At 45.1% G+C, this 27,651-nt stretch overlaps 1 protein-coding gene across 1 annotated transcript in view; it reads right to left on the reverse strand.

The window, feature by feature from the left end:
* Positions 1 to 27,651, reverse strand: part of IFNGR1 (interferon gamma receptor 1) — a 257,484-nt gene that overhangs the window by 124,578 nt on the left and 105,255 nt on the right. The window contains exon 3 of the mRNA XM_069234280.1: positions 26,081 to 26,253. Within this exon, the coding sequence (XP_069090381.1) occupies positions 26,081 to 26,253 (173 nt within the window). The remainder of the gene's footprint in view (positions 1 to 26,080; positions 26,254 to 27,651) is intronic.

Below are 27,651 nucleotides of genomic sequence, written 5' to 3' on the forward strand. Positions count from 1 at the left end.
CTAGTCTTTAGAAAATCTCTTCAGAGTCGTGGTGAAACTTGGCACTTATCGCAGGTTTTATTTTGTAATCAAGTAATATAGGCAGCAGCAGCAGCATCTCACGGTGAGCAGCGTTTTCCTTGTGAATTATTTGCATACCAAGTCTGGACCGGGGAATGTATACATTTGTATGTATCTCTAAACAGGGAATCCCTGGGGACCCTTTTGAAACTCTCTACAAACTTTTCCCTATTAATAAGATTCAAGCAGTCCCAGAAAAGTAAGAGTGCTCTTCCACGAGCGCCTTTCTTCTTCCTTTCCACGTATTAAGACATTTGTCTCACTCAATCTTGTGTGTAACTTTGATATATGACTAAGAATACACAAAATCACATTGTTGTGTCCAATCATTAATTGTCCTCCTTCAATGTCAAATGACATGAGCCCTGACTCATATATGTTGTATTGACCTTCAGGTGGTCCGTATGTAGGTATAAGAAAGAAGAACCACAGTAACTGCGCAAAAAAAATCGCGCTTCCCAACAGAATTCATTGTAGTCTTACCTTAACTACAGCAATGCACGCAGACTATTTGGCACAAGAGACTATTAATCATCTGGCATATGAAAGATCCACTCTTTACCTTAGATTGAACTGAAACAAAAGCAGGCACCCCCTCAGCACTTGGCTGCAAATCGCGTGACCCCAGAACAGTCAATGGTTCCCATGGTAGGGTGTGGTGTGATTTTTCAACTCTGGGCTCCTTGATGTATATTTAAGCCTGGGTACCACCAAACGCCCCTGGTTCCGCCTAGTGTACTCTCATCTGTTAATTGATGCCATTTCTCCGCCACTCAAGGGCCTGCTTTGACCTGCGTGATTGGCTGCTTTGCAGGTCCCTGTCCAGTGCGCCCCTATTTAACTTGCTACAGATGCTTATGGTTAGCAGATCTAGGCGAGAAATGTGGCCTTTGTCTATGAGGGGTAAACAGAGGACGCATAGCCAGACCTTTCAAATAATGGATTTGTACAGAGCACACTGTGCTTGATGGAGTACGCCACACAAAAACTGTGGGGAAAGCAGTTTCAAATCAGCCCCAGGTGACGTTTCAGAAAGTATAGAACAGGCTAATAAGAGAGTAAAGCTAACTGTATTAGGTTGACCACAAGCAATAGATTAATAATGTAAATATACTTATGACACTTTGAGACATATAATAACTTTACAAACCGGATGGTAATAATGTGAGACCCGTTGATTATGGACCCGTTTTCATAACGGCATCAAGAAATGTGCACTTAAGTATGAATGATGGTGCTGGTGTAAAGTGGGTACACTTATGACCCAAGACGGGGTCTTGGGCCAATTTGACAGACTACCAAACCACCTAATGACTGCATCATGGTTTCTTCAGTTATTCGAGACCTAGGGGCAACACCTTAACAAGTGTAATTTGCTAAAACAAATAGCCTCTTCAACTTATATTCTAGTAAAAGCACAAAGAGGCAGCAAGTGAAGAGAATGGTTTAACACCATTAGTTCCCCTTTCATGTAAGACATTTCAACTATGTACAATAGCTTTGAACTGGTTGCAGGAATATAACCAGCTCCAGTGGGAGTGATCTGTGCTGCTCGTGCAAGCACATCACCATGCTGCTATCTAGAGAAGCATCAAGAAAGTGAGCATGATCTGGGGCCCCAGTCCCCTCATAAACAATGATCTAAGTGACTTATTTAAGACTTCATAAAAATAACATTGTGCATAGCGGATCTATTTGGGAAGTACAGATAAATACAATCGCCCACACTTTTAAATAATGCTCGCCAAGGCACCTTGAGTTACGCTCACTGTACACAACAGTAACATTTGACTGAACCCATAGAGGCAGCAAGATTGCTTGGCACCAAGAATGGAATTAATTCAGGTCAGTTAAGGTGACAGGTAAGGGGGGGGGCTCAGTGCTGGAGGCTGCCACTCCTGAGCACTGGCAGAGTTACAGGGTGAACCAAAGGACTTTGGTGTGAAAAGCAACCACAAGAAATAGCCCAGAGGGACTTCAAGTCAACATCAGGGGAGTCCTTATGGCATTGCTCCAGGATGTAAGTGACAGTGTCTCGTTATTACCACAGGTAGTTGTAAGATTGAGCAACTGGGGACTTGCCTGGTAACGCTCTGTCTCTGGCCGTGAGTTCTTTTCATGGACTATGGGGTCCAGTAGTGGGTGAACCCCCAAACGGGTTGTGCTTGCCTGGTCCTCATTGGCTTATCAGGCAAGCAGTCAGCTTAGATCAGATCATCACTGCCTGCCCTTAGATCGCCCATAAGTTAACCCAGTGCTGTACCAAATAAACCTGCAACATAACTTTCTCCAAACAAACTGGTCTATGCTCATTCATTTACCAATGAACTTTTCCTTTGCACTCATTTGTTCAGTGCATGCAAGGGTGTGTGCATGGCTATGGAATATCTGTGCTATGGTCCTGTTCATCACTAGCAGAGGAGAATTCAAGAGGAGATGCCAGCTGTTCCTTGAAGGAGGACGCATGTGGCTGCAAGCTGGTTGAACGAACTCCTACTGGGGAGTTCTGCACATTCACACATGTACAAAAGCAAACAACTGAGAAAATGCCAGAAAGTTTATAATACTCTGTTGGTACCAATGACACAAGTACCATGCAGCCTACATGTCACATTTAGCTTACAGATGCCTATTTTTAAACAGAAAACTCCCTAGGCATAACAAATCAATTAAATCCTGAAAACATCAAAGGTGTCTGGGAATTTTCAATATCTATCAAATGTAGATTTTTAAAAAAGAGTGGTAAACAAGTTAACAGCGGTCAATCTAACTGCAAAATTTCAGGTCTAAACCAAAAAACTGATGTGTTTCCGTTTTTTTTTTTTAACAGAATGACATAACGTATCTTCCAGAAATTTGGTAGATGGGGCACGCTGCGTTGTGGTTTTTAGAATGTGTTAATAGGATGCAAAGTTTTTTAAGAAAGGGAAAAATGCAAACGCTGTTTTTGCTGGTTGGGAGGAAGGGCAAGGCATCTGGCAAGAGAGAGGAAGTGTGAGTGGGAGGAAGCAGGGCAGAACGTTTAAAACAAACTCTATTGAGTGTCTAGCCCTGACCTATCGTTTTTTTTTTTATTTATATTGCTTAGCGGGAGGGAAAACAAAGAGAGGGAGGGGCCAGAAGACAACCAAAAGAATAGTAGAGACGAGAGAGAGAGAGAGAGAGAGAGAGACAATGGAGGGAGGTTCTATGGGCAAATAGACGACAACGGAGGGCAGGAGGGAGGTGCGAGGGCAAGTGGAAAGACAAGGGAAGGGACCTATACATAGACGAGAGGGATGGCTGCAAGCAATAAAAATAAACAACTACATGGAGAGACAAAAAGGAAAAGAAGTGTGCATGAAGGAGATAGAAAAGGAGCAAGCAATAAAAAGGAGAACACAGGCATGGAGGGAATGGATGGGAGCAAACAAGATGAACAACGAGTCCTTGAGAGAGACTAAACACAAAGAAAGCAGGTAAGCAGGAGAGAGATACAGGAAAACAACAGGAAGAACAAGACCTATGGGGAGAGAAATAAAGAAAAGAAATATACGGAGGAAGGGGGCATGGAGGAGACAGATGGGGCAAGGAACACAAAGCAGAAGCACATAGGCAAGACATGGCAACAAGAGCACGTGTAGTGGACAAAAGCATATGGGTGAGCGAAAGAGCAACACGGAGCACAGGGAGAATGAGTTATACATCTCACAAACACCTACACTCAAATGGAGTTCTTAAGCAAAAAGAAAAAAGTAGCTCCCACAACGCAAGCAGTGGAAGGACAGAGCTACTTTGACCATGCTCCAGGGGAGGGTCAAATAGAAAAAGAGGATGTGAAGCCCGCAAATGTTAACAAATCAGAAGCATGCACATGAGTGAAAACAAAGCCAACCAATTGGAAGCAGTGAGCAGGCTCTTAGCCCACTGTAAGCTAACAAAACGTCTTGCAAATGTCAGCACATGTGCTGTCTCACGTAAGAACTAAAATATGTTCCACGGGCTTCAAAGCCCATCAAAACACGACTGCAGTGCCACCTTTCCAACATACCAAATACGTGGGGTCCAGATAAATACGTCAGAAAACTGGTAGGGTACTGAGCCAAGCAAACTGTTGTACTTTTTTTTATTATAATAATAGTATGCCGTCACTTCAATGAGCACATCCCATCCTTTGAAAGAAAGGACCTGATGATGCTGAAGTATTAAAAAAAAAAAAAAAAAAGTCTGCCACCTTTAGGCGTTATCACATGCCACTTCTACAATATATCGAGGAAATCATAGAGCTAAGAACAGCCAAGTAAACAGTAATGTTAATTAATTCTTATTTGGCGGCGGAATGAAAGTTTGGCGTTTGAGAAAAAAACTGCTTTATTTGCCTTTTTGAGAAGTCTACATTACCGGCTTAAAATAGTCTAGCCTTGACCACAAGAGGGCACTGTCTGCCAACAAACTGGATGTTAGATGAAAAGAAAAAAAGACCACTAATATGTGTGTAAATGCAGATATGTTAGACCTTATGGTTTTGCATCACCAATCCTTTACCATAGATAGTTACCCCATAAATATCAAACATCGTTCTTTTAACTGTAATTTGTTAATTCTTCAACGGGGAGAAAATGAGGAGGTGAGTGGATCAACTGACTACGGTGATCCAAGGGTGTAGTATCCTCTTTAGAACTACTGTGCGAGGACACATTGCCCCTTATTCTGCTTCAAAGACCTCTCCTTAATATAGCAGAGATCCGAGTCTTCGCACACTTGGTTAACAGTAGCCTGCTCACTCTGGCTACATACAGCTTTAGACGTTACAATGGATCTTTCAATAACCTTGGCCATGTCAATGACCTCATCTAAGGAGGGATTACGACATGCCAATAAACGCTCTTGAATCTTCTTGGAATAAGAATGAAAGACAAACTGATCTCTGATATATATATCAACATTGCACCCAAATTCACACTTGGCGGCCAATACACGCAAAGTGGCCAATTACTCATTCACAGACTCATCCAATGACTGTTTGCACATCGCAAAATTGAATCTTTTCAACAGTACATTCGCTTCAGTGGAAAATTGCTTCTCAATTCTCTCCTTACCCTCAATCATTTCAACAGACATTGTTGTCACCTGGGGGTGACATAGCAGGCAAATTATCGAAAACACGCTGCCCTGTGATGGAGCGGAACGTGGTAACGATTTACCTGCGTTCGGACGCTCTTTAGGTCGATGAATCTTTTGACTAAGTGGGAACTCTCTGTACTCTTAATCGATCGATCACCTTTTATCGATAATCAATAACGAACATAAGCAACACCTTGAACAACATAACACTTAACAATTAATCCAGAATACATTTCGGCGAACCCTGACCTTTCAGCCAGGAATAACCACACCAGTTTATTGCAAAATTAGTGAATTTATTTCCCTATATTAACAAAGCTAGCACAATATAGATGTGTCTCAACACCAAATGATAGACATATATGAACATTAATAGCTGTCCATAACGTCGAAACAAGTGTAATCTATGAAGCATTTGAATCACAAGACATTCGATAATGGCAATGCAAAGCACTAATACGATAATCTGTAATGAACTAATTGCGTACATTTAGTCAGCATAACAAGATCTCAAATTGCATTGTGCGACATATGGAATCCTCGTCTAACCTCAAATTAGCATCAGCATGTGGGACTTCATGCAAAACAATTTGGCAACATCAATTTGGAAAACTCCTAGCTAGGGTCCTTATCAAAATCAGCAGTTGGTTACCTAAAAGAAACACAATGCAATTTTTCAATTTCCTTTCATAATTACCAATTCCGATCAGCAATCAATGAAGTCTTCGTCTCACAGGTACCGTTTCTCGATCAGCATGGGACGGGACAAAGGGGCAGGGGTGAACGGGGCAATTGCCTCACGGCAGCAAGTTAAGACTACTATTTCATGCAAAGGGCAAATCAAAGTTAAAGTCTCTAGGGCAAGAATCATTAAAGTCTATTTCTCTCGATTAGAGAAAACATCAAAGTCTTTCAAAATGGCGTCGCAGCAAAGTGGGCCATAGTAGCTACGAAGTCAAAATGGCGGGATGTCCGAAGATAGAGAGCTTTCCTCTCGTGCACCTGGGTTTTATAGACAACAGTTCAAGTCCAGTAGGGTCTCCATTGGTGGGTTCATTGGTCAATTTGAAGCTAACCTATCAAAAACGACAGTTCTCAAGCTTTTACTTAAGCATACATTATCCTTGGAGATGGGTACGTAATTTGCAACATTGTCTCTCGATTAGCTTACTCTCAGAGCCTCCATTGTCCGCACCTGCAAGTCGACCTTGAATTAAAGAGAAAATATGCCGGCTGGCACTAACTTTAAGATAAGCATGTGAACAGTTTCTGTGGAAAAATACAGCTTCAAGCAGAAATACACGTTTAATAGCACAGTGGAAAAATACAAACATCTAAACCGTGAGACCAGGCAACTAGGCCAAAGCCTCCGCTAAAGTAATGCTAAGCTAAAACATTTCAAACAAGCAAATCGTAGCACACGTTTATGATTATGTCGGATTAGTGCAATTCTAATTCACCACGTTATATAAAGCACGCGTATAAATGATGGCAAACTACTCTGAGGACACATTTTGTCCCCGTACAATCTTTATTAGTTCGGTTAATATCACACATGATTATTTCAGCACTACGTTTATGCGTTAATAAATCAAAACCTTAATTTTCTGCTTCATCAATCCCTCCTCTGATGACTACTTGTCATCACACAAATTTAGCCCACAAATTTTATCCCATTAAAATTCTGTCAGCTCCCTTTTCCTTTTAGTTCCCCTAGTTTGCGCTTTATATTCTTCTGCCATTCTTTTCATTATTTTCTCCTCCTTTCTTCTTTTAATTCTTTCCATAATCATTATTATTCCCCTTTTTATTCCCCAAATTCCAAATACACAAATTATCACTATTAATATCCCTTCTATTATTTTCAATAATATTCCATTCCAAATTCCCCCAATCCAATGTCCCACTGAAGCAAGTCCCTTTCCAACCTTCTCCCACACTCCTGGTTCTTTCAAATCTGCGCTTTCTTTTGTTAGATTAGCAAGCATAGTTTTAATCTTCACACTATTATCAGGTATATAGGTGCAGCAGTGACGTGCACCAATCATTTTGCAAACGCCTCCATCCTTTGCTAAAAGAATGTCTAAAGCAAGCCTATTTTGAAGAGTCATAGCTCTTTCCGCTGCAAGTTCAGCATCCATCAGGATTATAGCACCTGAAAACTTTGTCAGCATGTTATCCACTATAGTAGACAACTTCCTTATTTTGATGGAATTCAGCACAACTCCCAATGAAGGAATCATAGCTCCAAATATATCGCCTACCACAGCAGCTGCGGTCTCTCTTTTCTGGATACGATGGGATCCAGGTGTCTTTTCAATCATCGATATGTCATCCAGTTGATAAACCTTTGGAAACACTATACCCAAATAACATCTTCCCCACCATCCCTTTGGAAGACGATAATAGGCATTATGCCCACAAATATAATACACCCCTGGAATGACAGGGTCAAGTCCGTCCATCATGAATGTCCATTTGGCCTTAAAAATAAACGTATGTTTGCATTCACTCGCTCCTACAAAAATATTGTCATAGTAAGATTCACCTCGATATATACAAAACTTCCCTACATGCCAAGCATCTAAAGCTATTTTCCCTTGTGTCTTTATAGCAGCAAAATCATAATTATCTACTGAAGTCCTCTTGTATAGCTCCTTTTCTAATTTCGCTTTCATTTGAGCCCTTCTATCATCTGTGCGATCTAAAAAGCTTATTTCTACAGCAGAGACGGAGCAAGTAAGGTTCTCCCTATGAGCATGAGCCGTTTCAAAAGGTTGCATTGGCTCGAAAAAGTCCCTCATAATTTTGTAATCCCAATATTTTGCAGTCTCGCTTAGCTGCGCTATTATAGGAACATAAGCAAAGGTAACATCATAATTTGAGAAAAAATACTGTATATTAGATTGACCATAAAACCTAGACATTACTATACTACATGTAATCCCATATGTAAGGGGCATGTGGTGATAAGTCACCCCTTCCTTTACTGATGTCGGTATCTGGGTACACACATAACAATCTTTCGCATCCATAGTCTCAACATACTCTGTTAGTAAGCGATAGAAAACGTTATACGAAAGCTCTTTCTTATCATGCAAGAGCCTCTCATCCATTGCTAATCTTTTCAATGGTGTTAGTTCAGTGACAGTAACAGGAACAATAGTAGAAGCAGTAATAGTCTCATTCTCACCCTTTCCATGCATTCCAAACACAATTGCCATTATTATTATTACACATGTTACTACCAAGCTTATACACACGTATTTACAATATTTCTTTCTATTATTCTGCATAACGTACCTAGGCATGATCTGTATAGAATCAGAGAGCTAGAAGCACTTGTAAATGAAACTACTTAGCAATTCAGTTACAAAGCTGAACGAGCACAACGTTCACACCGTCTTCTTCAAAAGGCCAGTCACTTATCGGTTAGCAGCATTTGTCTCAATTTGGTTTAGCAATGTCTCAGCTGGTTGTTTGTCTCACGTTAGATTGCAGCAAGCGATACCCTTTACTACCGTTTCAATCAACAGAGTCTATGAAACTTTTCTTTTCTATTGGTATCTCTTCTTCTTCTTCGTTCTCAATGCTTAGAGATACAAACTCATCAGTCCAATCATCGTTTACTGCATATGCCCATTCAGGACCGGAATACCTCCTGTTTGGTATCCTTTTCCTTTTCAATTTTGCTTCTCTTTTCGATTCTGCTTCGCTGGCACTCTCCTCCTTCGCCAAGTCTTTTTCTTCACTTGACGATTGTTCCACGACAGCCACTTCCTTTCTTTTCTCTTTCACTTTTGGCCTTCCTCCTTCGTTCAAACCTTCTTTACCCTTTTCTTTTATCGGTGAGATACTTAGTCTTCTTTTTGCACCGTGTCCGTTTGATGGACCTGCGATCCTTTCTGTAGAGGTTTGAGCTCTTTCGTTCTGCTTTTCTTTGTCCCCACCTTCAGGGGAATCAGTCACGTTTTCCTTTTCTTTTTCTGTATCGTCTGTTTCTGGGAAAGTCCCCTTCTGCTTAGGCTCTCCTGCTTTCTCACTCTCTTCGAGCCCTTCGTCACCGTTACTTTCTTCAGGCTCTGTATCACTTTCAGCTGCTTCAGGTTCCTTGTCACCTTCAGCTGCTTCAGGCTTTTTGCTACCCTCAGCTGCTTCAGGCTCTTTGTCACCTGCAGCTTCGTCGTCGCTGTCTGAACTTTCTCCTTGGTCTTCCCCAAGCGAGTCAGACTCTTCGTTCTCTAATAATATTTCCTTTTCTCCTGCTGTTGCTTGTTCGCTTTCAGTTCGCTTTTGTTCTGTCTCAGCGCTCGGCACTGTTTTATCAGGCACTGGTAGTTTCAGCGCTTCAACTTCCTCATCTGTGGGACACAACACCTTCTTTGTATGACTGGCGTGAATCCAGTTGGGAACCCCCGCGCACTTCACAGCGGTAGTTGTCGTCAGGATCACTTGGAAAGGGCCTTTCCAACGGGGTTCCAGACACGACTTCCTCACGTGCTTCTTTATCACGACCCAGTCACCTGCTTTCAGTGCGTGTCCTGGACCTTGGATCGGTGGCAAGGTGGTCGCTTCCACCTGGTGAGAGAAAGAGCGAACCACGTCAGCCAGACCTTTGCAGTAGTCTAACACCATATCATCTGTAATATTCAAAAGCATGTTTGCGGGAACTGCAGGAAGTCTCATAGCCCTGCCCATGAGAATTTCGTGCGGAGACAATCCAGTTTTTCTATCCGGAGTGTTTCTCATTGACATTAGCACTAAGGGCAATGCGTCAGGCCATTTCAAATTTGTTGATGCACATATTTTTGCCATTCTCGATTTCAGCGTACCATTCATCTGCTCCACCAGTCCTGAGGCTTCAGGGCGATAGCTACAGTGCAGCTTTTGCTCAATGTTCAGTGCTTCACAAAGTAACTTCATCACCTCATTATTGAAGTGACTTCCCCTATCTGATTCTAAAGAGATCGGGAATCCGAAACGTGGTATTAACTCCCTCAACAATAGCTTGGCAACTGTAAGGCTGTCGTTTCTACGTGTGGGGTATGCTTCAATCCAGTGACTAAAAATGCACACAATCACCAACACATATTTCAGACCCCCATGCACAGGCATCTCAATGAAGTCCATCTGCATTCGACTAAAAGGTCCGCTTGCCCTACCAATGTGACTCGCGCTCACAACTGTTCCCTTTCCTGGGTTCATCTGCTGGCAAGTGACACATCGATGACAAACTGCTTCTGCAGCTTGACGAAATCTGGGGTTAAACCAATCAGTTTTGAACAATCTTATCATGGCATCTCTCCCTAGGTGAGCTTGCCCATGATAGAACCGCGCAAGCTGTGATAAGAGACTATTTGGCAAAAATGTTTTCCCTCATGTGAAACCCATAACTCATCTTGTCTCTTTATACACTGTGATTTAATCCAGGAATCTCTTTCATCCTCCCTGACATTGTTCTGTAGTGCTTTCAGTTCCTCTATTGTATCTACAACCTTCAAGGCAAATGCTTCAGCTGGTTCGAGTTCTGGCTCATTTATCGTATTCCAATCATCCCTTAGTAATATACAGTTTAAAGCACAAAATCTTGCGACTTGATCCGCATATGCATTTCCCAGAGACACATAGTCCTGTCCTTTCGTGTGAGCACTGCACTTTACCACTGCAACTTCAGCTGGCACTTGAATGGCATGTAACAACTCCCTTATTCTCTCCCCATTTTTCACTGGGGATCCTGAAGAAGTCAGGAAACCTCTCTGTGACCATAGTTGTCCAAAGTCATGCACAATCCCAAACCCGTATTGGCTATCAGTGTAAATGGTGACTTTCATCAATGCAGACAATTGACATGCTCTAGTAAGGGCTACAAGTTCTGCTACTTGTGCAGAATAGACTCCTTGGAGCCATCCCGCTTCCAAGACCCCTGTCACAGTACATACAGCATATCCTGCTTTCAAAATTCCCACCCCATCTCTTAGACATGAACCATCAACAAAAAGAATTTGGTCATTTTCATCAAGTTTTGTATCCTTGATATCCGGTCGGGGTTTTGTGCAAAATTCAGTCACCTGAAGGCAGTCATGCTCGACGTCTTCAACGTTCTCAATTTCAGCATTTTCTCCAGGAAGCAAGGTAGCTGGATTCAACGTGGTGCACCTTTTCAGCTGCACATTCGGTGAGCCCAGAATAGTCGTTTCATATCTTGTGAGTCTTGCTCCAGTCATGTGCTGCGTTCGGGAGCGGGTCAAAAGTATCTCAACTGAGTGAGGGACCATGACTGTTACTGGGTGTCCCATCACTATTCCTTCACTCTGAGTGAGGCTGATACCAACTGCTGCTACGGCGCGCAAACACCCTGGGAGTGCTGCTGCAACCGGATCCAGAGTAGCTGAAAAATACGCTACTGGTCTGTTTACGCCACCATGGGCTTGAGTCAAGACAGACAAAGAACATGCGTCACGTTCATGACAAAACAATGTGAAAGGCTTCGTGTAATCAGGCATACCTAAAGCTGGAGCCCTACACATGCACTCCTTTAATTCAACAAAAGCATCCATCTCATCCCCTTTCAGTTCGATCTGATCCAAGGCATCCTTCTGGGTCAATTTCAGCAAAGGCTTCGCTAGAGACGAGAAGTTGGGAATCCACTGGCGACAGTATCCCACCATTCCCAAAAACTTCCTCACCTCCTTCCTTGTCTTTGGTGGACTCATTTGAAGTACACTGGTAATTCTTTCCTTCATTATTTTCCGTGACCCTTTTTCTATTTGGTGACCCAAGTATTTCACTTTCTTCTGACAGAACTGCAGTTTGGAAGGAGACACCTTGTGTCCATTCCCTCCCAAATGGTTCAACAGAGCAATGGTATCAGCTGTGCAGCCACTTTCTGTCTTTGATGCAACCAGTAAGTCATCAATGTACTGTACTAGTGTTGACTCGAATGGCAACTCTAACTCTTCCAAATCTTTCTTTAGGACTTGATTGAATATCGACGGTGACTCAGAAAACCCCTGAGGAATTCGACACCAACTGTACACTCTGTCTAGGAATTTGAAACAAAAGAGGAATTGGCTGTCCTCATGAAGAGGCACAGAAAAGAATGCTTGTGACAAATCGATGACTGAGAACCACTCAGCTTCACAAGGGATCTGAAACATTATCACAGCTGGATTCGGTACGACAGGGCAGCACTTGATTATGATGTCATTTATTTTCCTCAAATCCTGCACAAGTCGGACTTTCCCACTTGGCTTTATTAGTCCCATTATCGGTGAATTACATGGGCTGCTTAATACTTCTTTTAGTACTCCCTGCTTTACGAATTCGTCAATAAGTTGGGCAACTTTCATGAGGGTATCTTGTGGCATGTGGTATTGTGGGGTCTGGGGAAAGATCGCATTGGGCTTTACCATCACTTTTACTGGTTCCACTCCTTTCATCAATCCCACCTCTTTCCCTGTCATGTCCCACACTTCCTTTCCGACTGTCTCCAGTAATTCTGCTGGGATATCTTCTTCAGTTATCATCGGTAAAAGACAAATCAGAGGATACTCTTCGTCGACTGTTTCTATCTCATCCCCCTCTACACTGTCCTCGTCTTCCCCATCATTGCTCGTCTCTATTGTTATTCCTTCGTTTGAACACATGATCGAGCAACCCAATTTACACAATAGGTCTCTTCCCAACAGTGCTATCGGGCTTGAGTCACACACCACAAACTGATGTACCCCTTGATAGTTACCAATGTTGACTGGTACCGGATCTGTTATTGGGTTCGTCAGATGCCTGTTTGCTACTCCCACCACTTGAACTGTCCTCCCTGAGAGTGGCAAATTTGGTACTTCACTGCTCTTAACAGTTGAACGTGTGGCTCCCGTGTCAACCAAGAATGAAACACGATGACCCATTACTCTTCCCTCTACGTACGGACCCCTTTGATCGACTTCCAAGGATGCCGCAAGCACACAGTCTCCTTCTTCTCCTGAACTTTCACTCTCCCATACGTTGTTTATTCCACTCTCACTGTGTAATGGGAACTGTTGTACTGTGCCGTTTGTACTCATTACCTGACCCGTTACCTGTGGAGGAACCATCACTTGCTGCTGACTCATTGGTGCCAAAGGTATTTGCATTTGCTGATTAGGTACCATAGGTAACTGCTGTTGCATCGGCTGCATCTGCGTCATCTGCACACGGGGCATCTGCATCTGCTGCGGCTGCATAGGTTGTAATCCCTGCAATTGATTTATGGTCTGAAAATTTGTGTTTGGACCTCTCATTTTCGGTCCTCTCATTGTCTGGAATGCATTGACATCATTATTTTGCTGACCAACCCCTACACCTGCACCTGCACCACCATCGGGCACTCGCGTTTCCAATGACCTACGTTTCCGCACACGTGACACGGCATCACCTTTTTCATTGCCTGCACACCCGTCACAACAGTGTTCAAATCCGGACCATTATTCACAAAACCTCCTCTACCTCTGCCTCTGGCCTGTGGCTGAAATGCCATGTGTCCTTGCAACTGCGGCTGCTGTTGCTGAAACGCCATGTTTCCCTGCAACTGCGGCTGCTGTTGCGGTACCTGCTGTTGGAACCCTTGCATCCCTGGCAACCCTTGCAGTCCTTGCAGACCTTGCAAGCCTGTCTGAGCCGCCTTAAGCTGCATCATCATCACCTTCTCTTTCAGCTTTTTCTGTTTCACCTCAATTTCGTCGCTACAGTATTTCGCATAAGTCAAGACTTCATCAATCGGTTTCGACTGCCAGCAGATCAAATGCGATTTTATCATCTGACTTATCTCTGGTTTCAGCCCTTCCACAAATCTGAACACAAAATGAAGCATATCTTTCGCCTCAATTGCTTCCGTGCCACTGTAATTCTTGAACGCCTTCAACAACCTCTCATAGTAACTATGAATCGATTCTTTAGCCTCTTGGGCAGTTCGATCAATTTTCTGCCAATCCACATTTTTCGCGGCAACCTTTGTCTTCAAATGCTCAATCACCTTATAGTACAGACACATCACCATAGGTGATGGTGCACCCGTCTCTCTGTCTCTCTCTGGTTCACTTGTCGGCCAACCTACAGCTCTTTTGCAATCCTCCCACAAATCTGCCGGAACCACAATCTCGAATAAAGTGTTCAGGTCTTCCCAGAGACATTTGGCAAGCTTCACAAACCTATCAGTCTGTTGATACCATTCGATCGGCTTCTCCCTCAGTTTGGGAAAATCATTCGTAAAAGACTGAATATCGCTCCTGTGCCATGGTACATGTACTAATTTTCCCCCTGCTGTCTCCCTCATGGGTAACATGGTTACGGTCTCGCTGCTCTGCGGTCTTTTCTCATTGTGCTCTGTGGCACTGTCCCTCCTCTTATCCTTCCTCTTTACCCATCTGCTTTCCCACTTGTCTAAGCACCTCCACACTTGGGCACTCTGCAACAATTCTCTAAGGTGTGCCTTCATGCCTGCTGATCTCATGTGTTCAAAATCTGTGGTCCCAAAATCCAACCTATAGCTCCTGCTCAAGTGTTTCGTCTTGCCTATGTCAATCCCGTTCCTGTCTGCTACTTCCTGCAAACTTTTATGTACCTTGTTTACCTCTTTCGTGATCTTTGGACATAGATACCTCAATTCCTCTTCCGTGTAGAATTCTAACCTGTTCACACCCATATTCCCTTCCACCAATTCTTGTGCTTCCATGTTCAGCCTCATCCTGCTCAAGTAATCGTCTCCTTTCCCACTGTCTGAACTTTGTGTGGAATTTAAACTGTTGAACCACTATGTCAGCTGTTGCGCATTTACCCCCATCAGTGTAGCATTCACATCGACTGCCATCGATGGTTGCGGCAACTTTTCAGTGTTCGATGTGAGAGGTATTATCAGTGGGGGGCTCGACCTCACCAGTGTTGACTGAGCACATATGGGACTAAATTCCATCAGGGACCCAGACCCAGTTGGCTGAGTCGCTATCGGAGTTATCCCTGGAGTGTTTTCTATGCACCTTCTTTCTGTCCCATTCTGCAGCATTGGTCCCTGACTGCCCATGCCTAAGTTAGGCTGACTATACAGAGGTACCACTGGACCTACGGTAATGGGCAGTGATATCGCATCTGGATTTTGTCCATTTCCCATATTCTGAGGCATGTTCATCCCCATATTATGGGCCATCATTGCCGGCATGCCCATCTGACTCCCCGTCATTTGAGCATGAACATTTCCTCCCTGCATCTGCTTTTGAGGCATCATAAACTGAGTTGATTCAGCTTGTGCCATTGTTGGGTTGTAACCATTCTGTACGCCCCTTACGGTCGGATCTAGAATCATTCCTCCACTGTTATCACTGCTGTAGTACCCTGGCATCTGCGGCTGATAATTTTCTGCTGGTTTCAACACGGGCACATCCGGATACATTCTCCTAATCTGCGGTACCTGTGGGGTGAGCAGTAAACTCGGATCCTTAGATCCCGATGGTGCTCCTGGATTCTGCTTTTCACTGTTCTGTACCGATGCCGGAGGGGCAGAACTGGTACTTGGACCTTGTCCATTTTCCGCATAAGGTGGTGGACGGTCGTTCAGCAATTGCATTATCAACTCCTCATCCTCTAACTCTTCTTCTCTTCTCAACTTTTCCTCGTTCTCTCTATCCTTGGAACATTTCCTGTCTGTCTTACAGGTAGCTTTCTTACCTGTCTCCTCTTCATCCTTAGTAATTGCGGGGAACAATTTTATTCCCTGCAATACATCTGACCTCCACACCTTCTGCGCATTATCCCACCTAGCATCCGCTAGTGTCTTTTCTACCTTCCTCATCCTTGTTTCAAATTTGTTTTTCCGTTGCTGTCTAGCCATGAGTTCCCAGATTGCTAGAGCCTCAAACTGTGCTGGCCTTGGAGGCACCTTCATGTCATACATCGTGAATCTCAAATTCTCTAGGACCCTTATATTGAATGTCCCATGTATCGGGAATGCTACGCTCCCATGTTTCTCTGTCCACTTGTGCCATTGCTTTAGCCAAAGGCACGGAGCTACCCCTTTTTCCTCCATTACAATGTAAGCTGGTGTACCCTCGGGCGGCGTTTCCTCTCCTACGCTCGCTTTAATGTATGACTCTCCCTTCATCGCGCTCCTGAATGCTTTAAGGAATTTCATTTTCTCGTCTTTTAATTCACAAAGTTTATAATCAATAGGTCACTGTTATTCCACAAAATTTGTAATCAATAGGTGACTTTAATTCCCGGAATACTCTTCACCTGCCTTTCCCCTTCCAATCGAGTCCCACGGACTGCATCCAATCCGTGCGCGACCCTTCTCTGCAACCAACCTATCCCAGCGCGGCTCTTAGTGACGTCACACTCGCGGCTAGTCCTCCTTCACTCAGTTCCTCCCGTAACAACTTTTTGCATGTATCGCGAGCTACCAAAAAGTAAAACAGATCTGTCGGTTTACTACAGGAAGGGTAACACAACTGCTTCAGGACCTTAGGGACTTTTCACTAACCTCGGCCACTATTCGATCTCTTTCACCAGCCTCGGTCGCTATTCCGTCTTTCTCAATCCCCACATTCGCAAGCAAATCTGACCCGCAGACCTACTCTCAACTTGTCAATGATCTGTTCTAGTGCACTTAGAATCTTGTCAAAGTCCGAAGTCGAAGTTTCTTTCACTCCCTAACACACGTACCCACTCGTTGACCACGCCCGATCAACCTACTAAACCGCCCAGACCACAACATGGATCAACATACTCCGGAGTCTCTTGACCTCGCAGGGCCCGTCTCAACAACAACAACCACGTGGACCTTTTTATGCACAAAGCGCCAGACGCACATGAAGTTCGACGACTTCCCTATTCTCACACTCGGAGCCGCACCTCCGATGTCTCTATGAAGTTCGACGACTTCTCTACTTCTACACTCGGAGTCGCACCTCCGCTATCCTTAAATGAAAATCCTCGCAACCTTTTCACACACCCCGCGGCAATAAGCTGTGCAAGCGCAAAACCCTAACTTCACTCATCCCATCACTAGTACCGCCAACGCTTTTTCCACATCTCCTTTCTCTCCATTCGCAAGCTCCGAGATCCCGGGAAAGTCGCGGTGGACCTAGCCCATCATCATCTTGTCAATTATTTTCATCCAAGAAAATCTAATTCAACTTTCCGAATGAGGCCTCAAATGCGTAACCGTTAATCCAACACCATGTACTCTAATGGTACAGGGTCCCAAAAGACGTAACCGTCCTCTGCTACCATCTACTGATAGAGCGGAACGTGGTAACGATTTACCTGCGTTCGGACGCTCTTTAGGTCGATGAATCTTTTGACTAAGTGGGAACTCTCTGTACTCTTAATCGATCGATCACCTTTTATCGATAATCAATAACGAACATAAGCAACACCTTGAACAACATAACACTTAACAATTAATCCAGAATACATTTCGGCGAACCCTGACCTTTCAGCCAGGAATAACCACACCAGTTTATTGCAAAATTAGTGAATTTATTTCCCTATATTAACAAAGCTAGCACAATATAGATGTGTCTCAACACCAAATGATAGACATATATGAACATTAATAGCTGTCCATAACGTCGAAACAAGTGTAATCTATGAAGCATTTGAATCACAAGGCATTCGATAATGGCAATGCAAAGCACTAATACGATAATCTGTAATGAACTAATTGCGTACATTTAGTCAGCATAACAAGATCTCAAATTGCATCGTGCGACATATGGAATCCTCGTCTAACCTCAAATTAGCATCAGCATGTGGCATGCTTCATGCAAAACAATTTGGCAACATCAATTTGGAAAACTCCTAGCTAGGGTCCTTATCAAAATCAGCAGTTGGTTACCTAAAAGAAACACAATGCAATTTTTCAATTTCCTTTCATAATTACCAATTCCGATCAGCAATCAATGAAGTCTTCGTCTCACAGGTACCGTTTCTCGATCAGCATGGGACGGGACAAAGGGGCAGGGGTGAACGGGGCAATTGCCTCACGGCAGCAAGTTAAGACTACTACTTCATGCAAAGGGCAAATCAAAGTTAAAGTCTCTAGGGCAAGAATCTTTAAAGTCTATTTCTCTCGATTAGAGAAAGCATCAAAGTCTTTCAAAATGGCGTCGCAGCAAAGTGGGCCATAGTAGCTACGAAGTCAAAATGGCGGGATGTCCGAAGATAGAGAGCTTTCCTCTCGTGCACTTGGGTTTTATAGACAACAGTTCAAGTCCAGTAGGGTCTCCATTGGTGGGTTCATAGGTTAGCTTCAAATTGACCAATCAAAAATGACAGTTCTCAAGCTTTTACTTAAGCATACATTATCCTTGGAGATGGGTACGTAATTTGCAACATTGTCTCTCGATTAGCTTACTCTCAGAGCCTCCATTGTCCGCACCTGCAAGTCGACCTTGAATTAAAGAGAAAATATGCCGGCTGGCACTAACTTTAAGATAAGCATGTGAACAGTTTCTGTGGAAAAATACAGCTTCAAGCAGAAATACACGTTTAATAGCACAGTGGAAAAATACAAACATCTAAACCGTGAGACCAGGCAACTAGGCCAAAGCCTCCGCTAAAGTAATGCTAAGCTAAAACATTTCAAACAAGCAAATCGTAGCACACGTTTATGATTATGTCGGATTAGTGCAATTCTAATTCACCACGTTATATAAAGCACGCGTATAAATGATGGCAAACTACTCTGAGGACACATTTTGTCCCCGTACAATCTTTATTAGTTCGGTTAATATCACACATGATTATTTCAGCACTACGTTTATGCGTTAATAAATCAAAACCTTCATTTTCTGCTTCATCACCTGTGACTCCTAAATGGTTAAATAAGAGTGCCAATTTCCTAGCTGGAGAATAATCATTTGCATCAATAGCAACTAGATAAGTTGTCAAAAATTCTCACCCACTCAGACCATCTTATTTCTGGTTTCCCAGATTTAGGTAAAAACGGGGGAGGCTGTTAACATTGTTACTTGTTGCCATATCAAAAAAAATAAAAAAAATCGAGCAGTCCATACACAATACAGGAATAAAGAATACTCCTATATGAGGTAAAGGCAAATAGAATCATGCACAACAAGAGTTTCCAAAAACAACAAATCTAGCAGTCAATACAGAATATTGGAATAAAGAATATATGAGGTGAAGACAAATAGAGTTGTGCAAAACAAGAATTTATTCTTTTTTTTCTTCTTTGTATATTTCTTCTTTTAACTCCAAGAAATCGCTGATGCAACATAAAATTCCTTGTTGCGAGTACATATAAATGTCCTAGCACGAAGTTCCGGAAGTGAAGCGCAGTGTCCGAGTAACAAAACAATAGTTACTAATGTGCGTAAACAATGGTTGCCAAGGATCCTAGCAACCGCGATCCTCTCGCCTGACATAAGCCCTCTGGGCACGTCTTGTAACTGGCACAACAGATTCCAGCTATTGCAGAATGACGCTGTGTAGGACCAACGCACAATTGCTTCCGAGAGGGTACCTGGACGGAATGACGTGATGAAGACATACGCGACTGGTTTCCGAACGCGGAAAGAGCATGCGCGTCTCAGGATGTGTATGCAGGTCTCGAGGCTGCTCTCCTTTGAGCGCAAGTGTAGAGTCCAGCTGGACTCATTCTAGTCTTTCTGCCAGCCACTCTGCTGAGGGCTGGTCTTACTTGTGTAACCTACACCCACCCAACACAGGCGTCACCAGTCAGGTGACCCTGCCAATAAAAGGGGCCGGGCGCACGTGCCTGAGGCCAGTTCAATACCACCCTACTACCGTGTCTGCGTCCCTTCCTTTACTAGCATGAGGGCCTAGGGCCCCACATTACAATGGCGACGAGTGGGATCTGCAACCCCACGTGGTTGCAGACATGAACCTACGACGGAGCAATGGGTGGAGGAAAGAGGAAAAGTGAAGCCGTCGCAGCCCCAGCCCCATCGGTGTGAAAGAAGGGGGTGAGTGCTGCCAATCGGAGCGTCCGCAGCACTGTAAGAACGGCTGCGGGCGCTGAAAGTAAACAAAGCGCTGCGAGGCGCGCAGTGCTGCTTTCCCCCATGCCCCTGTGGAAAATGCCCGGAGCCCCCCCCAAGAGTAGATGCAGCGCAGCCCGCAGCGTGTGGGAAGGCTGCTGGGGCCACGTTTAAATGCGCTTACGGTGCTGTCGCGCACCGTGAAGAAAAAGAAGAGGGCGCTGAACCATGACTGAGACCGGCCGCCCCCAAGAAAATAAACGCGGTCCGCAGCGTATCCGTGCTGCGGCGGCCGCGCGTGAAGAACATGGTGCGATCGGGCACCGAGAGTGCAGAAAAGACCAGGGACCGTTTCCCCCTTTTTTTTCCATTTAAAGTGGCGCTGTCGTGCGCCGTGAGGAGAAGTTGGCAAAGGGTGGCCGGGGCCGGTCGCCCCTTTTCATTTTAATAATGGTGCACTCACGCACCGAAGAAGATTTGCCCAGGGCCACCCCACCCCAAAAATGCTGTCAAAACGGCCCGCAACAGAAAGGACGGCTACTGCGGCCGCAACAAGGGATCGGTGATGGTGCTAGTGTGCACCACAAAAGACATAAAAATGCCCAGACCCGCCTCCACCAACCCTCGTCGGGACCGAGCAAAGAGGTGCAGACACGCACCGAAACTAAGTCGAAATAACATGGTGCAGACACGCACCGAAGCACCAAGTGCCCAGGGCCGCGCCCCCACCTCGAACAAATGAATAAAGAAATTAGCTGCTTACACGCACCCACAAAGAACAGTGCCCGGAGCCCCCAAAACCCCCACTGAAAGCTTCGTAGTGTCTGACTGCCTCTTTCAACGAGGCTAAAAGAAAAAAAAATCTTTTGAAAAAAAAAGAAGACAGAAAAGTGAAAAAGAAAGGAAAATACACTTACCTGCAGCTTCTGCAGCCCCCCTCCAGAGCCCCCTCCAGCCTGGCTCCTCTCCGGTGTCTGTCTCCCAACAAACGAGGCTCAAGAGGAAGAAAGAGTGTCTTCAACCTAGAAAAGAAGTGCACTACTGGCATCCAGTGGACAAAAATGGTATTGCACCCTATTTCTGTTTTAAAGGGAAGAGAAGCTTGGATGAAGGAAAGTTTACAGCAGCACCTTCAGAAAGTGACTGCTCCAAACCAAGAGTGCGCCCGTGGACAGAAACGGCGCAGAAGACGGAAACGGCGAGAAAGAAGGAAGCGACGCTGCAAAAAGGGAAGGAGAAGACTGCAGCTGTCCCAGCCAAGCTGCAACGGTGAGAAACGGACGCAAGTGCCACGTGAGGTACGAAGAGAGCGCGCATGGTCTGGGCAGCCTCTGGCCGCCGTCCGCCACCACCGACGAGAGAACGGCACATGCCCCAGCAGTGATGGACATCACCGCAGGACAAGAAAGGGACATGCTAGGCGTTGCCACAGGACGCCCAGAAAAAAAAAAGAGACTGACACGTGCGCAGCGTGCACAGAGAGCTGCGCCAGAGAATGTGACGACATAGGTAAAAGTCTGTGAAGATGGAGAGAGTACCCGAGAGCGTGACGTAACGCACGGGAAAAGAGGCCATGTCAGCTGGCCGCGCAGCGATGGAAGATGGCCACTGTTGGCCCATCAGTGAGCAGGTCATCTGAACTGACCGACCCTGCCAGAGCAGATGGCAGGAGTGAGCGCCACAACAGCGCAGCCTCGAGGCGCAAGAGCGGCGCCCTCGAGTGAAGAGAAGGAGGAAGAGAGCGGGGACCCTCCTGCCAGAGAGAGGTCCACCAAGAGGATCCGGGAACGGACCAGACCGGGAGAGGTCTGCCTGAAGAGCAGATCATGTCCTACCCGCAGGACTCAGCCTGTGAGAGGCTGTGATCGAGCAAGATGCACCAGAGGAGGTGCAGTGATAGGTCCATGTTACGCAGCATGCGACCTGTGGCACAACGCCACATCGAGGACGAAGAGGACGATGTACCAGCAGAGGTGCAACGCAAGGTCCATGTGCCGCAACATGTGACCTGTGGCACGATGCCACAGCAAGGAGAAGAGAGAGTGGCACGATGCCAACAAGAAATGAGGAGAGGAGTGTGACAGACCGGTCACACCACAGATCAAATCCATCGCAGGTGTGAAAGTGGAAGGAAGTAGAGTGACACAACTGAGGACTCGTGCGAGCAGATGAGGAGGTACCCATCAGTACAAGACAGTCATCGGGGTGAGCAGACGTCACTGAAGACAGCGATGCGGGTGGTCCCCCACGCTTCCCAGTACGACCGACCTGTCACCTGTCACCGGCTGCTTGGCTGTGATGGCATCCCTGACGCCGACTGCACAGGCCACACAAGACCCGCCGTGGCCACTATGTCCATCAAGTGGTCCTTCCGCTGACGAAGCCGCCGCCACCTGTTTGATCTGCATAAGGATGAAAAAACATCATCATCATGATGAGGTGCATCGTCCAATCATCGAAGGAGGAGCACAGCACCACCTGAGTGGAGACAGTCAGCAACAAGAACCGACGCTGACAAGGCACGTCTGGCAACGTAGAAACTTATCATCTGAACACTTGCCATGAGCTCCGTGAACCAGACGCCTGCCGGTGAGAGCAGACCAGATCATTTGGACCATCCACCCTTGGGGTTGCACAAGACTAGGACGTGGCCCTGTTGGGAGTTCAGAGAGACTCCTTTGGCGTGGCCGATGTTGGCCCGCACAGCCCACGCAGTCCCGTCGCAATCCAGGGACAAGGGCCTCCAACAAATTCCTGTGAGAGCGGAATATCGCTGAGAGAGAATGCATCTGAGACAGCTCCACGTCAGGCATCCGGAAGCACGGAGGTCTCATATCGAGAGACTGGTCACCTGAAGACTTTGCACTATGGCCAGAGCACCTGAATCCGGATGGCTCGAGCAAGCGGACCCTGCATCAACAACCCTTGTGGCTCCATGCGAGACTAGGATGTGGTCCTGTAGGCTGTTCCTCTGAGACGTCTTTGCTGGGCCTGAGATAGGCAAGCACAGTCCACACAGGCCTGTGGAAGCCCGCGAAAGGGCCTCGAGGAGACTCCTGCTTGATGGAGGTCTGGCATGAGAGGGAAGACTGCTGCTGCTCTGCCGCTGGACTTCCAGGCGCCCCAGGCCGTCACGTCATCTGCAGTCTTAGGAGGTAGACAATCTCCAGAGTCAGAATGCCGTCCAGAACTGTCTACAGTGGACTCCCCACTGCTCCAGATGCACTCGCATCAGAAACTGTAAATAGACTTTGACCACATGAGCCCAGGCAGGACCGGATCGACAATCTCCAGCGAACTGTGAGGTCGTGGACAAGCGACTGAAGTATCTGGACTTCATCCACACTGTGTTCGTGCCCAGCTGTACTTGGTTAAATTATGGACTCGTGCGGAGGTGTCCGGGTGCTCCCAGCTGCACCATGTCCACTGCAATTCTGCAGTCTGCCTTTTCGAGGCCGAGAGACTGATTGTGGTGCTTTGTTATTGTTTCTTTTACAGGTTGGACTTTTGTTTGGTTCCTCAATAAAGTTTGGGAGGGATGTAGAGTCCAGCTGGACTCATTCTAGTCTTTCTGCCAGCCACTCTGCTGAGGGCTGGTCTTACTTGTGTAACCTACACCCAACCAACACAGGCGTCACCAGTCAGGTGACCCTGCCAATAAAAGGGGCCGGGCGCACGTGCCTGAGGCCAGTTCAATACCACCCTACTACCGTGTCTGCGTCCCTTCCTTTACTAGCATGAGGGCCTAGGGCCCCACATTACAGCAAGGAGCACAACAGCAAAGGGTTAGAGCGTTTCCCTCACGCATACGATTAAGCGCAAGCAATATTTCTTTCACATGCTCATTTTTTCAGTGTTTATAAATGCAGCCAACAACTTCTCGCACGCACAATTAAGCGCGAGCAATATTCCCTTCATGCTCCTATTTTTCAATGTTTATAAACGCAGCCAACAACTTCTCGCCAATAAAGTACCTGAGGAAAGTTATTTGACGGTTACGACTTCCGGCAGTTTGTACAGAGGGTATCGAACATACGTTCCTGTCGGCCGGTGGGTCTTCCTGTCAGCCGGTGTATCAACGTAGAATTTTCTTTTAAATTATCTTCCTCTTCTCCTTTTCAACACCCCACTCCTGGTACCATAAAATGTGGTATGGTGCAGGTAATAGACGAAACTAAGAGTAAAATCTAGGAAGCTTCCAAATATGATATTAATCTTCTTTATTAAGATCCACAGCAGACACAAGCATCCTATTCAAATGAAGATAGGACCGCAAGTGCCAACCGAACAAACTAAAATCTTACACAACATACAGCAGTTGCTAAATAAAGAAAGATGCAAAAGCACCTTCAAAAGTAAACTCACAGATTACCCATAACACACATGAGTTACCTGTGATATGTAAATACACATATGACAGTGTGTTTAAGCGGAGGGCTTTGGGCACCGGCACCTTTTTATTTACATATTAAGCACTGGTGCGCAGCTATACAGTAGTGAAGCTGTGTCTGAGTCCGATGGGTTCAGTATAGGATGTGGCACGTCAAGATCTGGATGTGGCTTGGTCAAGGTTGAGCGGAAGCCGGCCCTAAATTGGACAGCATGATAGCATGCAGGTCCTACTCCGGCGTCCATTAGCAAGAGTCAGGAGTGGGTTTCAGTGCTAATCCACATTGTATTGTAGAACCCGAGGAGGGTTGAAGGGGTCCAAACAGTGCACAAGGCAAGCCCACTTGTGGTAACCCGATTAGAGGACCCTGCAGATAACTGGGGTCGGAACGGGTTCCAGAGAGAACCGACTAATGCCAAAGACGCGCAGCTTAACTTCATAAAAGGCTTCAACTTGCTGTAACGTTGCCAATAGGGCTCAAGAACTTTGGGAACATCGAGACCAGAAATGGAATCTACTCCTCAGTGGAATGGGGGCAAGACGAGGAGGCACAGTGAAGCACTCATGTCTTCTCCGAAAAATGGTGGTAAGCAGCCGACTCTGGCTTGGTAATTTAAGTATCTTTTCTTGATACAGCTGAAGACTTCGACCATGAGGAAGATCTGCCTTGAAAACAATTTCCGGAGAAGGACAGAGGAATGGCCTGTGGTCTTAACTTTGACTTGAAGTGGGTTTTGCCGGGGAGCCTTCCAGTGCTTCACCACAGAGCTTTATCTCGCAATACTGGATGGCTTTCATAGGCTTTGGAGTCGTGCAACAAGCTCAAGCACCAAAGGCACACCTTGTGGTGTTGTGTCACAGACATCTGTTTGCAAACCTTCCCTGCAAAGGTTAATCCCTGCAGTTTTAAGGGGTGACATTCCCTGCTCACTGGAATAAATTTGAAAGGAAAAGTCTCTTCTCAAGTGAAGAAATAAAGAGGATTTGAGTTCCAGAACCACATCTATAACAGTGGAAAGAAATTAACTGAGGTCAGCCCACTTGGTAATGCTTATAAGCGACTTCCAGTGTCACTTCTGGAGCAGTATGGCGTTGACATGGAGTCGCACGACACCACGGACTGCATTGAACTTTACGGATCCACTCTGACACCTGAGCATATTCACAAGGTGAGGAATCACAAGAAGTGCAACCTGCACTCAGAAGTATCCTTCAGAAATAAAGGATCATGATGTGGAATCAACATATTTCAAGCACATTTTTCCAGACTTTAGAAAAGGAAAAAGAATGGAAAGTAGTGGAGGTGTACACATAAGAGCAATTAAGGGAGCAAGTACTTAAGAGTTTAAACTATTTCACACTAAACCATTTTGTGCTCCTAGAGCTGCAAGTGAATTTTCTGTTTTGGACACTAGGGATAGGCATTTAGAACAAGATGAGTTTCCAAATAAGTTACATACAAGAGAAATCAGACTATTCACTTGAATATTATAAGGCACAACACTGAATTTTAACAGTCGTAACCTTAGCAACTTACCATTTTCGAGCAAATAAAGTGCTTCTGACTCTGCGTATGGTGATTCTTCGGCTCCAACTATGGCTTTAACTCTACCCCAGTAGTGATCACGTGGGTCCTTCACATTTTGGGAAAGGTCACAAAAGTGTTCGGAAATATTCCTGCAGGTCTTCACAACAGATCTTTCCCCATTTCTGCAATGTACATACACAACGTTTAAGTAATGTACTTGTTAAATAACCAATATACTTGCTGATATGTTAAACTGAGAAAAGACAAATTCGATAATTAGGAGTTCTGAAGCTTATTGTTGAGTCACTTTCATGTAAAAAGATCTGATCTGTCTTTGAGAAGCCAGAAGGGGGTGTGTGGCTCCCACAACCACAGAAATGTAGTGTGACAATCAACATGCATTACAGTCATATCTGCATCAATTCTGCTTACACTATTCTATTGATGGCAAACAAGTCTTAAGTTCTAAATCGTCACAAAGTCTTAATTAGAGGAACTACTTGTAGATATAAATGTCTTGGTGTTCTAAAGTGATCCACACATTTAGAAGATGATTCAGGGCCAGAAAAGAAGGTAGAGGTTCCACTAATATCGTTCCAAAGGTTTATTAGTGAGAAGGGATGAATTGATTGGTTAGTTAAGTTAAAAGCTATATATGTTTTTTATGAGTTGCCTATTCAGTTCCAGATATTTTACCATTTCAATTAATTGCAAAGTTTTATTCAAAATTAAAAAAAAAAATCCACAAAGGAAGCATGGTCTGGAAAGGCAGCCTTTAAATACAGGATATGATGGGGAGTGAGAGAAAGAACGGACCTCTGGAAAGCCAGGAGCTGGTAGAGAGATTTGGGAGATAAAGGGTTACTAAGAAATTTGGACATGGGAAGGGGAGGGGGGAGAGAAAGTAAGGGGAAATAAGGGAAACACACAAGAAGAGAAAAAAGAGCACTAAAGGGAACACATGAAGGCAGGGAGCAGGAGGAACAGTGTGTGGTTGAGATCTTGTGTGTGCACATGAACCACTGCGGAGGAGCAAGGTCAATCAGTTCCCTTCCCATGTTCCACTGTCCTCATTTCCTGACTTCTATAACTACTGTGAAGTACTGCACTGATGCAGCCAAAGCGTGTTATATAGTGTTTTATCGAAATAAAATAAAACAAACCATGCCTTGTTAAAGCAAGTACTAAATAAAACTTTGGGTATCGTTCCTGACAGGATTGGTACCTTGGAAAGTAGTGAGAGTAAGATGCTCAAAGGCTGAAAGAAGCATGGGTCAGATCATTACATAGTAAACCAAAAACGGACCCAAGACTCTAGTTCTTACAGACCAGAGGTTAACCTCCCATCCCTCACCAAGACATCAGACTAGCACAGCTTCAGAGCATGTGGGTAGAGAAGAGGGCTTGTTCTATTGTACTCTAACACTTAGAAACAATGTGGGTTCAAGCGCCTTGAAAAGATGGAAATCCCATTACTGGCTCTGATGGAAGAGTTTAGACTGCTGATGGATGGGGAAATGTGTGGTGCCGATTTTACTGCTTCTCTAGACCACCTTGAATACGGCACACCACACAATCAT

The sequence above is a fragment of the Pleurodeles waltl genome, chromosome 5 (genome assembly GCF_031143425.1).
Source record: "Pleurodeles waltl isolate 20211129_DDA chromosome 5, aPleWal1.hap1.20221129, whole genome shotgun sequence".
In the NCBI taxonomy this organism is placed as follows: Eukaryota; Metazoa; Chordata; class Amphibia; order Caudata; family Salamandridae; genus Pleurodeles; species Pleurodeles waltl.